A 12,336-nucleotide genomic window follows, 5' to 3' on the forward strand; every position below is an offset into this window, starting at 1 on the left:
GACGGGCTTTGCGGCGGCCGCCCACCGGCTTCCGGCCGGCGCGGGGGGATGCCCCCTCGCCCGCCCGCCCGCGCGCGCGCAGCGGGGCGGCGCAGTGGCGGAAAGCGCGGCGCGCGCGGCGGCCCGGCGGTGCGTGGGGCTCCCACCGATGCACCCGCCGCCATGCACAGGTACGGGGAGGGGGCGGGGGAGGGCGCTGGCCGCCTCAAACGCCGTCCCCGCGGGTGGGGTGGGGTGGGAGAGAGGGCGCTTGGTGCCCCGGCTGTGCGTGAGCCCTCGCGCGGGGGGCGGCCGCGGGGGTCCCGCGTGTCGTCGTCCCCACGCCCGGGGGGTGGAGGGGTGCGCGTGGGAACGCTGGGGAGTCGGGAGCGGGCACGGGTCCCGGGGGAAGCAGGCGTGGGTTCTGGAGGTCCCCCGGCTGTTCGGGGACGGGGACGGGGGGGGGGATGTGTGTGCGCGCGGGTGGGTCCACGAGGTGCCCGCGCAGGGCCGGCGGGCGGGGCGGTCCCACGCGCGGAAGCGCGCCGCTGCCTCCCTGCCGCCGCGCCCCTCCGGTGCGAGCGGCTCCCGCCGCGCCGCATCCTCCCCCCCCGCTCCCCCCCCCCCGCGGCCTGCCGGCCGGGTGCCGGGTGCCCGGTGCCGTCCTCTCCCACGGCCGCGCTGGGATCCCCGACCGGCTTCGTTCGCCGGTGTCGCGGCCCCCCTCCACCCGGGAACGGGGCGCGCTTCACCCCCGCAGGGTTGCGGGCGTGAGTGTGCCCGGCGGAGCGCGCGGGCTTCCAGCGCCCGCGGTTTTAATTCCAGCGACTGGGCCCTGCGTGGGGATGCGGATTGCGCGTGGCCGCGGGGGGCTGCCCCGCGAGGAGCCCCCGCGTCGTGCCGGGCGCCGGTCTGGTGGTACCCTCAGAGCCTGTGGGTTTTGCCGGGTTCGCAGAAAACACCTCCGGGAGATCCCGTCCTCCAGCAGCAACGTTTCCACCAGCTTCACCTGGGACTGGGACGCCAGCAAGACCTCGGAGTTCCTCTCGAGCGTGGGAGTGTCAGTCCTTAAGAAGGACAAGCTGGGCAATGAAAACACGCCCCAGGACCTGCTGGTGTCGTCGCCCTGTCCTCCTCAGAAACGGATGAAGGTGAAGGAGAAAGAAAAGGACTTTGTCATTGTGCGCCGGTCTCGGCTGCTTCAAGAGGCAGAGTCAGGTACCGTCACCCTGGTCCAGGTTTCGTTCACCCTTCAGCAGAGATGGAGAGTGGGCATCACAAGTCTGTAGTACTGTATTCTTTGCCTTTTTTGCTCTTTCCCGGCAGAGTATCACTTCTAGATCTAGTGGCTTTCAGGCTTGGGCTGGTAAGTCCTGTTTTATGTAAGCCTTTAAGCAGAGGTGGCATGTTTGGCTCCAGAACTGTGGCCCACGTAAGCTCCTGCCTAGCCCCGCCAGCCCCCGTCTGTGTGCTGGGGGTTTGTGCTGCATGTCCCTCTGTCTGTCTGCTCTTGCTGCTTGGGACTCGGGTGGCCCCTTGGCTCAGCTGGGCCCTGAGCTGCACCCATTGCTCTGCCTGATGGACCCGTTCCAGGAGGTGTTTCACCACACACCAAGCGGGGCCAGGCTCCTCACAAAATACAGCTGTGGCTGCCAGATGAATATGGGCTATTGGCGCTGCTGTCCCCAATATAATTTTGAAACCCAGGGGGGCTTGATTTTTTTTTTTTTTTTTTTTTTTTTTTTTTTAACTTAAGCATCTAAGCAGCAAGATACTTGGTCCTCGAGACCAAAGGGATCTAGATCCACATCTCTCGCAGTGCTGGCTGAGGTATGCCGGAGGGGCAGCATCTCTGCTTGTGTTGGAGCTGAGCTGCCAGCAATGCAAGGGACTTTGCCAGAGAGCTACAGGGAAGGTGCAGCAGAGGGTGTCAGGGTCCTGGGCTAGAAAGGGACTGGCAGGGAAAGAGCAGGGCTGTAACCCGAAGACCTGGGGCACCTGAAGAAGGGGTTACAGGATGCTGGGTTCCTTTGCCTGGTATCAGCATGTATTTCCAGTGTGCAGCGACTACAGAATGCAAAATAAAGAAGTGGCTCTCTCTGGTTACTAGGCTGTCATATGAAAGGTGAGAATGCCCTCAGACCACCCTGCTTTTAAATAAGACAGACTACTGAGTTATAGGCAGCTGTTAAGCGCCACCACCCCAAAATCTCCCATGTGAATGGCAACACCTTCTGGAGCCCTGTATCTACTTGTGAGAAGTTGAGATCTCACCACATCCTTTCAGAGAATTCTTGGGGGGTGGTAGTTAGTGTGCATGTTTTAAGGAGCAGTTTGCAGTACCAGCTTTTCTCCATGCACCATGCAAAAGCATAGCTCACTTTGGACTCCCTTCTGGGAGCCTAACATGCACAGGAAGGATGGGCATTTCAGCTGGGGGGTGGGGGGGAAAGGACCATACAAGCCTCAGAATATAAAGGAAGTAACTGAGATGCTCTTGTTTCCAAAATGAGCATGTGAATAAAGATTATTGTCATTTTTTCAGGGAAATTGTTTTTCCATAGCTTTAGTATGTATAGTATGTTTAGTATGTGGTTTAACCCCAGCCAGTAACAAAGCACCACGCAGCTGCTCACTCACTCCCCCCACACCCAGTGGGATGGGGGAGAGAATCAGAGAAAAAAGTAAAACTCGTGGGTTGAAATAAGAACAGTTTAATAGAACAGAAAAGAAGAAACTAACAATGATAATGATAACACTAATAAAATGACAATAATAATGATAATAAAAGGATTGGAATATACAAGTTATGCACAATGCAATTGGTTACCACTCGCTGACTGATGCCCAGTTAGTCCCCAAGTGGCGATTCCCCCCAGCCCCACTCCCCCCAGTTCCTATACTAGATGTGACATCCCATGGTATAGAATACACCGCTGGCCAGTTTGGGTCAGATGCCCTGGCTCTGTCCTGTCCCAACTTCTTGTGCCCCTCCAGCTTTCTTGCTGGCTGGGCATGAGAAGCTGAAAAATCCTTGACTTTAGTCTCAACAATACTGAGCAACTGAAAACATCAGTGTGTTACCAACATTCTTCTCACACTGAAATCAAAACATAGCACTATACCAGCTATTAGGAAGACAGTTAACTCTGTGCCAGCTGAAACCAGGAAAATGTTACGGAAAGTTTTGGATTTGCCAGTCATACCTAGGTAAAGGTGGTAATAATGTCTTCCTACAAGGAAGAGCTGAAAGGGGGATGAGTAGTGGGCTGATGTCTATATAGCCTAGAGCGAGACTGTAGAGGTGCTTTTAACAACCGAGCCAAACAAGGCATCTGATCAGCAGGCAAAAATGAACCAGCTTTAACTAGAACACGTTTGCTCTTTCCCTAAAGGTGTTTTTTGGGATACACTTCCAGATGAATTGCTTTTGGCAATCTTTGCATATTTGCCCCTAAATGACTTGCTAAAAGTTTCCCTGGTTTGCAAGAGATGGCATTGTCTTTCGTAAGTATTACTTCTCATCATTTAGTACTAAGAAAACCTTTGCTTCCATAGACTGTTAAATGATCTGGTTCTTATCTTGTTTACTCATGTATAATTATGCTGTATGTGGGTTATATGTATGTATAATCAAAAGATGGTTCATGTATTTTAACATTAGTAAATTCTACTAAATAGCTTTGCCTCCTTTTAGTCTTTCATGACACTTAAAACTTTCTGTGGTTGTACTTATAGTTCTGACCCTTTCTAACTCACTAACAAGTAAAATTCTGTGCCTTAGGTTTGATGAATCTCTCTGGCAGAGTCTTGATCTGACTGGTAGAAGTCTACTGCCAGGAGTGATTGGACAGTTGCTGCCTGCAGGTGTTACTGTATTCCGCTGCCCAAGATCTTGTATTGGGAATCCATTGTTTAAAACAAGCAAGTAAGGTTTTTTTCTGCATGTTCTGGATCCTGAAACAATGTCTCAAATATTCACAGTTTCTCTGTGTATTTTTTGTTTTAAGGTCTCCGCTGGTAGTAGCATTTGTACTGTCTCTGGAGTGTGGAAGAGCTGATCAATGGTTAGGCATGTCTTGAAATAAGAGGATCTGCATTCACCTGTCAGTTATTTTAACCAAGTTAATAGGATTCTTGGAAGTATTAAGCACCATCATCGATTGCAATTTATATCTGTAGAACCAAGAATTGTCATCATCTCCAGCATTTTTAATATGGGAAGCTCAAAAAAATTATTTAACTCCAGTAGGATAGACTTTCAGGTGTTATGATGAATCCTGTAAATGCCTTGAAGATAAGAGTTCTGCAGTTTTGGCTGGTAGCTTAGCAGTAGGCCCAGTGAGCTTAGTAGAAGGTCCAGTGTGCAGCTGAATACAACAGTATAATTATTTTCTGCAAGCTTTTCACGGTTTCAGTGTATGGGGTATATTTATGGTATGGGCATTTTGTGGAGCAGGTTTCAATGCAATTTTAGTAACCTGCCTTTCTCCTTTTTTAGACCTCTCAGAGTTCAACATATGGATTTGTCGAACTGCACGGTGTCTGCTGCAGATCTCCAGAGTATTCTCTGTCGGTGTGAAAAGCTGCAGAATCTCAGCTTGGAGGGACTAGTGCTTTCTGATGACATCATCAAGTGAGTGACACGTTTGGGAATATTCAGTAAATACCTTCTGTTTGGTGCTATCATTTTGTGTAGGCTAGCAAAAGAATGCAGCTGAGAGTTGTTCTTTGTGGGAGTCTTTTGAAATGGCCAGTTTTAGGCACATAACAGAGCTAGCTGGCAGGCTAGATGAGCCGCCTGTTTCCTCTTTATCCTCTGGGAGTTGAGGTGAGGAGGAAACACCCCTCTGGAAGAGTGTTTGTTGGTGGCCTTTTTTTCATTCTCCAGAGTAGGGTGAGCCTGGAGAAACTGCTCATCTCTCTAGAGTTTGTGTCCATTGTCTGTTCCTGCAGCCAAGCTGTACAGCAAAGCCACTTTTATTTTCCCCTTTCTGTGCTCCCAGTATAACTTTGTGTTTGGCATACAGGTTCTTTTCTATTTTATGGGGTCTCAACAGCTCTCCTGCCAGATGCTCATTGTGCTTCTGCACTATTTCTCACTTCTTTGTTGAACTTCACTCGTAAGTGTCTGGAAAACTATGGATTCTGTCAAACAAGTGAACTGGTGTTTGGTTAAACTGGAAAGACACTAACAGGTGTGCATTCCACCTCCTCTTCAATCACATCAGGTGATGTGGAGGTGCCAGGGACTAATAATAGGTCAGATGGCAGAGACTCCAGGTGTCCTGCTTTCTACTTTTGAGTTTTCTGATGCCTTCCTCACACCAGAGGGAAGAAAAAAAAAACCAAACCAAAACAGAGCATGAATAAACCAATGTAGTTTAGCTTTTGATATGAGATAAAATGTATCTGAAAATTGGATACTAATTAGGCACCAATAATGGAATTTTATTGCCTTGTGTACAACTGTAGATACTGGGTGTAAGGGGTTTTCCAGGTTTTGCGAACTGCTTGTCTGCTCTAGTCTTGCAAACAGATGCATTCGGAGGGATGCTATTTGGACATGTGTTTTGTTCTGGAATAACTTCCATCTTGCAGAGGGGTGACTTCAGAAATGGGATGATTGCTTTGTCGTTTGTAGAGGTATAGTCATCTGTAATAAGCCATGGTGTGTGTTTAATGGCATACAACAGGAGAGGGTGAAAAGAAAATGTTTCCTTTTAAACTTAGCAGTTCATACATACGCAGACTTGTCAGGAAGGTCAGGTAAATAGGCAAGTAACCCTTTGGAAGTTGTGCCTTGATGCAGCAAGTACAGAATTGAGATCCTTAGAGACTCCTAGGTTGGTCAGTTTACTAAAGATGCAGTGCTGCATGTTTAACAAATAGTTCTCTGCCTGGGATCTTAGCTCTTAAAAACAATCACACACCCTAGCAACACAAGCAATGTTCCAACATTTAAATTTTATCAGACTTTTCTTTTTTCTTCTCTACAGGAGCATTGCTAAGAATCCCAGTTTGATGCGACTAAATCTCTGTGGGTGCTCAGGGTTTTCTGCAGCAGCCTTGAAGCTGATGTTGAACAGCTGTTCTACGTAAGACAAAAATAGTTTTTGCTCTTCCTGCTTACAGCTATTCCTGAGAAAAAGGATCCTTTTTATTTTTTTCCATAGGCATCCCAATTGTACTTGTCTCCTAATACCTTTTTTTATGAGCCTGTTTCTGTTCCTAAATGCCTAACGGTTGATTATTAGCTGAATAGTCAGTTTCTTTCCATCAGTGTATTTCTTCTTTGATAGCAAAGATGTACTTCAGTAGTTTTTCATTAATTTCCTTAATTATCCTTAAAGAAAGTCTTGTTGGTAGGTAAACCCCATTTATATTTCTTTGATTATCATGTAAATTTGATTTTCTTAATGAAAGCAGTGGAAGTGTGTGTTTTGAAACTGAAGAGTGGAGTCCCAGAGCTCCCTTTGCAATCAGAGTACAGCATGAATAGCAGAAAACATTGTGCCTTTCCATCCATGATAGAATAATCCTTCAGTAACCTTCTACTTTATGAAGCACTGTGTTCAGATTGACAGCTCCAGTGATTAAACCATCTGCTGGCAGGAAGTCACTGAACTGAGCCCCAGTCAATCTGGGATTTATTATCCTGATCTTTCTGCTGACTTCCTGTGAGATGCTGGGCAATCTGCTTAATCTTTGCTTCTGCAAAAGCATGCTTTTAATCAAACTGCAAGTTCTGGACAGACAGCCTTAATCTTTCTCTACCTCTCATGGGTAGATAATGCTTTCTATTGCTTGCTTTGATTACTCGGATCATGAGCTCTTTAGAGAATGGCAGTCTGCACAGTGAATAGCAGATGGCAAACCTGATCCTAGGAATGCTAGTGGCAATTTAACTGTTTTTTTCTTTTACATAGAGATTGCCAGCTAAATGCTGTCGTTGTGTTGTTCACTGTCTTGTCCTCTGGTTACATCTACAACACCTGCATGAAAAACTAAACGCTTTGTCCCAGCCCTGAATGGTGAGAGGCTATAGGTAATCAAGCATGTAAACAGAGTTAAGGTCACAGTGTGGCCAATGCTTACATAAAACTAGGAAGTATTTTTTGCTTATTGGGATTAATTCATCATCTGACCAATGCTAATAATAGATAGCGTTTTTTTCTCTCAATGTGAACATCTGTTCAGTAGTAACAGATTCAGGTCACAAACCCAAAAGCAAGATGAAAAGACAGTGTGTCCCTGCGGCAGTCCCCAGAAAGAACCATTTCACTTCCTAAGTTGATTCCAATTGAATCGTTCCAATTGGAAGTGGCCTTGGGAAGTCACTTCAACTCCTTGCCCAGAGCAGGGTCTAAAGTCAGCACTGGCCAGGTTGATGAGGACTTTCTCTGGTTGCATCTTGAAAACTTTAAAAGACAGATTCCACAGCCTTGCTGGGCAATCTGCTCTGGTGCTTAATTATTGTCATAGCGAAATTTGTAGTCATGAATACAGGAAGTAGGTGTGTTACAAGTTTTTGTCCTACAAGTATCAACTGTAATAGATAATATCAGAACTCAGACTGTTTCAGTCATTCTTCCAAACAACTCTTTGTTTATTTGTAGGCTGGAGGAGCTGAACTTGTCCTGGTGTGACTTCACCGCCACCCATGTCAAAGCAGCAGTCAATCATATTACTTCAAAAGTAACCCAATTAAATTTAAGTGGATACAGACAGAATCTACAAATACCAGGTAAATATCAGCACGGCAAACCTTTATCCCACTATGGGATAAAGCAACAGGCTTTATATTTTCTTCTGGTTGGCATCTGCTGTGTGTATAGAAAAATCATGCACTAACACTGATTTTGTGCTCTGTATAGCTTGATGTTCTTGCTGTCAGAGAATCTTACTCATGTCTCTGGCTCAGTCATGAGGGGTGAGATGATTTGTCTTCTGATTTTAAAAATAGTCAGGTGAAAGCTTATTTCATCTTCAGTTGAAAGGTACAGCCCTTACTTCTGAAGTAAGTCCTGGAAGCAGGATACACTGGATCCCATAATTCCACTGTGAACTGTGAATTAGCCTTCCAGGTACTGTTCTTGGACCCTTCTTAAGCTTCTGCTATTGTTGCTGCTAAAGGCATCTTCCAAAAGAGAACAGTCATAGTGACTACTTGAGTTTCAGCCTGACATGATGTCCTACAGATACCAGTTAATTTGGAAGGCAAATAATCTCAGTAATCAACATTAACTATTTACTTGCTAATAGTTCTAGGAGGAAAACTACAGTAAAGTTGCAGGCTATCAGAAAATGTAGAGAAATCTAGATTTGGGGAGAGGGCACAAAAAAATGGACAAGATCATAGAGAAAGGGTGGAACAGCTTTGGTGGTAAAGAGAAATTAATTTTCTCAGTGAGCAAATGTGATGATGACAAGCTGGTAGGTGACACACAGGCTGTGAGCTCTCTTTTTTTTCTGTTTAGATGTCACATAGACCTCAGCATGCATTCCCTTGTGGGGAAATACACTAGTCATCTTTTTATCTCAGCCCAAAACCCATAAACAAACATGCTACATAATCTCCTTCAAATCAGGAATTTGAACCTTCTGTTGATCTGACCATTAGAGACAAAGTGCGCAGCTCTTCTGTTTGCAAAACACTTCCTACGAGTAATTTTTCTCTGTTTCTGCGCAATTTATAAGGCATAAGATTTGAGTAGTTCACTAATCATCATAATTTAGGAATTTTTTTCTTTATTTTTTGCATGTGAATTCTGAAATACCAAAATCCTCTTGCATGTTGATTAGCACCTTGCTAATAATAGTGGCCTTTTAGGTGATATCTGAGCCACAGGTGATTCTATGCTATTTGCAGACAATGAAAAGATGGTCTCGAGAATTTACAGTAGAGACAAATTGTAAATTTTACAAATTTACAATTCAGGAGAATCATACCTTTGTCATGAGGAAGGAACTTTCAGTGGGTAAAAACAGAGAAGCCTAAAGAACTTGATGCTCTGAAAGGGTATTTGATATGTGGAAAACTTCTGATTTTTTTTTCACTACAAGTCAGAATTTCAGGCATCTCACTATTACTGTGTCTCAGTAGATTCCTACAGCAATATCATTTGAATTATTCACTTGCTAAGTTGCTGGTGCAATTGACTTTTAGGGATACTTCTTTGGACTAAATGAATCTCTTTTGCCGAGGATTAAAAAAAGTCCCTGTAAGGTATTTTGATAGACAAACTATATGCTGTATGTCTCAAGTGTGTATCTTTTTAACAAAAAGTTGTGTTTCAGTTGTGGGGTTCCAGTAGAGAAGATACAAATGAACGTGTACAGAAGTGAGTAGGCTGTATAAAGCACGTTCATTTTGTTACTGAAAGATGGACTGACTCTGTGTGACCTCTTTTCAGACATTAAAACACTGGTGGAAAGATGTCCTTTTCTCGTCCATTTAGATCTGAGGTAAGAAGACCTGTGCAGCTAGCCCTTAAATCTTTATGGTTCAGGGGATTGCCAATTCTATTGCAGTGCAGTAATTATACAGCAATAATGCATGATTGTGTAGGACTGCACAACCAGAAAATACTTTCTATGCTAAACCTACATAAGATTTGCTATCTAGCATGACCTAATCCGGAGCAGGTAACTAACTTGAAGATTTCTTTGTCACCTCAGCATAAATGTTACAGATGTACAGGATTTGTTAACTAACAAGTGATCGTAGTCAATATGCGGAGTAGAAGGAAGCATTGAGATGCATACAGTTTATGAGCCTAGCATCCTAGAGAGGGTTTAGTTCAGCTCTGATAAAAATTTGTTACTTGGCCATAGAACTGTAAAAAAAAAAAAAAAGTGTATTTTGGCTTTGACCTAGTCAATTAAAATATTTTGAAATCTCGATGTGTAAAGTAAATGCCTTTTCATGGCATGAGTTCTGCTGCAGAATATCTGCCTGCAGAGAAGCTTCTGCTTCACTTGCTCTTCAGTGAAAATCAAAATCCCTCCCTTACAACACAAACACACTAAAAATGGGTTACTTCCATACTGAGAAAAAAAAATACTTCAGTGGTAGAAAAAGTTGATACTCATTAAATTTCTCAGCCTGAATTTTGGAAATACTAAATTTACTGCTGCTTTATCCTTAAACCTCTATTTCATGTGCTGTCATGTACAGTGACAGTGTGATGTTAAAGCCTGAGTGCTTCCAGTATTTTCATCGACTCATCTTTCTACAACATCTGTGTCTTAGCCGATGTTATCAGATATCACCTGCTGCCTTAGTGTAAGTAATCTCTAAATGGCTTTGGTTTGATATTTGTACAGAGAATAAGTTAATTTAACTTGCTTTATTTTAGGTTTAGTATTGCAAGTACTGTTTTGAAAACTTAGTGATATAAGGAATTAGGAATAAAGAACTGAGATAAAATAACCTGACTGCTAGAGCATGTACCTTTGAGAATCCAGACTGGAACCAAAGGTATCTGAGATAATCTTTCCAAGATGTCAGTCTGCACTCATGGAACTTGCTGCACAGTGCATGCATAGTGTTGTCCCTTAATGGCATTGTACTACTCATACTCATCACTGTGAGGTACAGCTGGAGGTTCCAGTCCTGCCAGTGACAAGTATTGGTGTCAATATTAGGCTTTCAGTTATGCAGCAAGGAAGGTATAGTCCTTTGGAAAAGTTAACAGAGTTGACAGTACTTGCTGACTAGCTAATCTGTTTATATTCCTTTGCTTTTGTGTGCATGTATATCAGTTATTGGTTGCCACTGAAACATGGCTTAGAGTTACTTGTATGTGGGGTTTTTCTGCTTTTTATTAGTATAGCAGCTATCCATCTTAATCCCCTTGGGAGGGATGTCAGTCCTAAGGAAATGATCAACAGTAAGAAAAAGGTTGTGAGAGGAATAGGACTATCAAAATGGGAATCTGAAGAATCTTTTTTGTAGCAGTGTGTGCTGTCATGATGACAGCTTGTGTGTCTCTGCCTTTGGATTTTGTCTAATATTTGCTTATGGACAGGCAGTTCACATCATGACTGGGCAAAAGTGAAGCAATCAAGAAGCCAGGGCTGGCTACTCACCAAAATGTCATAACAAATTGGAGACTGATAGTACCTAGGGGCTTGTGTTCTCTGGGCCACATCCTGAAACTTCATCAGGGGCAATTCCTTCCACTTGTTCTAAATAGTTAAGTCCAGGGAAATGAAAGGGGAGGAACCAGTTTGTTTTCACTCTGTGTGTGAGAGAACAGCAAGAAGCAATTTATTCAGACAGTTTCCTGAATTACCAGTACAGAGAACTTATTTCAATTAAATATGTGCTTTTAAAAAGTAGGAAGTGGAATTTAGCTTAAGTAGTTACTTTACTTCTAAAAAATTAGTAGAAATGCAGTTATCTAATTTGGGTACAGACTGCAAAGAAAAGCTTTCAGGTTCATGATTAATTTCTTATTTTTCTCTTTCTAGAGAACTTGGCGAAATTCCAACATTAAAGTCTCTTCAGGTATTTGGAATAGTGACTCATCGTTCCCTACAGCTCCTCAGGGAAACGCTTCCTAACATGAAGATCAATTGTTCACACTTTACAAGTATCGCAAGGCCAACTGTTGGCAGTAAAAAGAACCATGAGATTTGGGGCATCAAATGCAGACTGACACTGAGAAATCCTAATGGCTTATGATCATTTACAATGCACTGGATGCGATGGACACACTGTGTGTAGCGAAGCTCCTTAAGCAGCAGAGTGCTGGAGCACCTTTAATCATAGTACTGTTATTGTAAAAAGCATTCTAACTTGGTCTTACGCCTTAATGTAGTTTCATAAATATTTTTACAGTTTTTCACTTAAAGCTCTTAGAAATCTCATGACCTGTGAGCAATTGTAGAATTTTTAAGTCCTCTTTTTTTTTTTCTTTTTAACAGAGGAGTGTTTTTTTTTTAAAATACTATCATTGTAATTAAACAGTATCAGCCTCTAGCACCTGTTGCAGGTTCTGATGGAGCGTTTGTTGCTCTAAGGTGTTATAAAAGTGCTTTTGGTTAGCTCTTCCAGCTCTACAACTCCTGAAATGGCTTGTAGAGGTGCTAGGTATCTTAATAAGGCGTATTAAGGAATTGTCTTTGAGTTTGCAAATTAAACCTATTCAAATCCTTAATCAAACAAGATGTATAGTAAGATGAGAAGCTACCCACTGTTTGTAAGAGCAACAGAGAACCGAGTCTGAATTCATCAAACCTGAAAACAGTGGATAGGGGAAGAGATGTCTACACAAAAGCAGCTAAAGGACACCTCAGTACTGTTTAAGCAGTATAAAGCAGCTACAGTTAAGTTGCTCTTTAGTAGGC

At 43.8% G+C, this 12,336-nt stretch overlaps 1 protein-coding gene across 3 annotated transcripts; it reads left to right on the forward strand.

The window, feature by feature from the left end:
• The first annotated feature begins 30 nt into the window (after positions 1-30).
• Positions 31-11,895, forward strand: SKP2 (S-phase kinase associated protein 2). Of its 3 annotated transcripts, XM_075021395.1 has the most exons (10): positions 31-170; positions 935-1,197; positions 3,375-3,486; positions 3,764-3,907; positions 4,481-4,615; positions 5,979-6,077; positions 7,599-7,726; positions 9,396-9,447; positions 10,160-10,267; positions 11,458-11,895. In XM_075021395.1, the coding sequence occupies exons 1-10, from the start codon at positions 49-51 to the stop codon at positions 11,669-11,671; spliced, it is 1,377 nt and encodes a 458-aa protein (XP_074877496.1). In that variant the 5' UTR covers positions 31-48; the 3' UTR covers positions 11,672-11,895. The 3 variants fall into 3 exon arrangements, with proteins under 3 accessions (XP_074877496.1, XP_074877498.1, XP_074877497.1); XM_075021397.1 differs by lacking the exons at positions 31-170; positions 935-1,197 and adding an exon at positions 1,204-1,345; XM_075021396.1 differs by lacking the exons at positions 31-170; positions 935-1,197 and adding an exon at positions 1,352-2,104.
• The last annotated feature ends 441 nt before the right edge of the window (positions 11,896-12,336 follow it).

The sequence above is a fragment of the Buteo buteo genome, chromosome Z (assembly GCF_964188355.1).
Source record: "Buteo buteo chromosome Z, bButBut1.hap1.1, whole genome shotgun sequence".
Lineage (NCBI taxonomy): Eukaryota > Metazoa > Chordata > Aves > Accipitriformes > Accipitridae > Buteo > Buteo buteo.

Bases quoted from the DNA above. Each gene is read 5' to 3' on its own strand.
- SKP2 (XM_075021395.1), top strand. From the start codon at position 49: ATGCCCCCTCGCCCGCCCGCCCGCGCGCGCGCAGCGGGGCGGCGCAGT. The intron at 171-934 runs GTACGGGGAGGG...CCGGGTTCGCAG, and splicing joins GCACCCGCCGCCATGCACAG to AAAACACCTCCGGGAGATCC. The intron at 7,727-9,395 runs GTAAATATCAGC...ACCTCTTTTCAG, and splicing joins ACAGAATCTACAAATACCAG to ACATTAAAACACTGGTGGAA.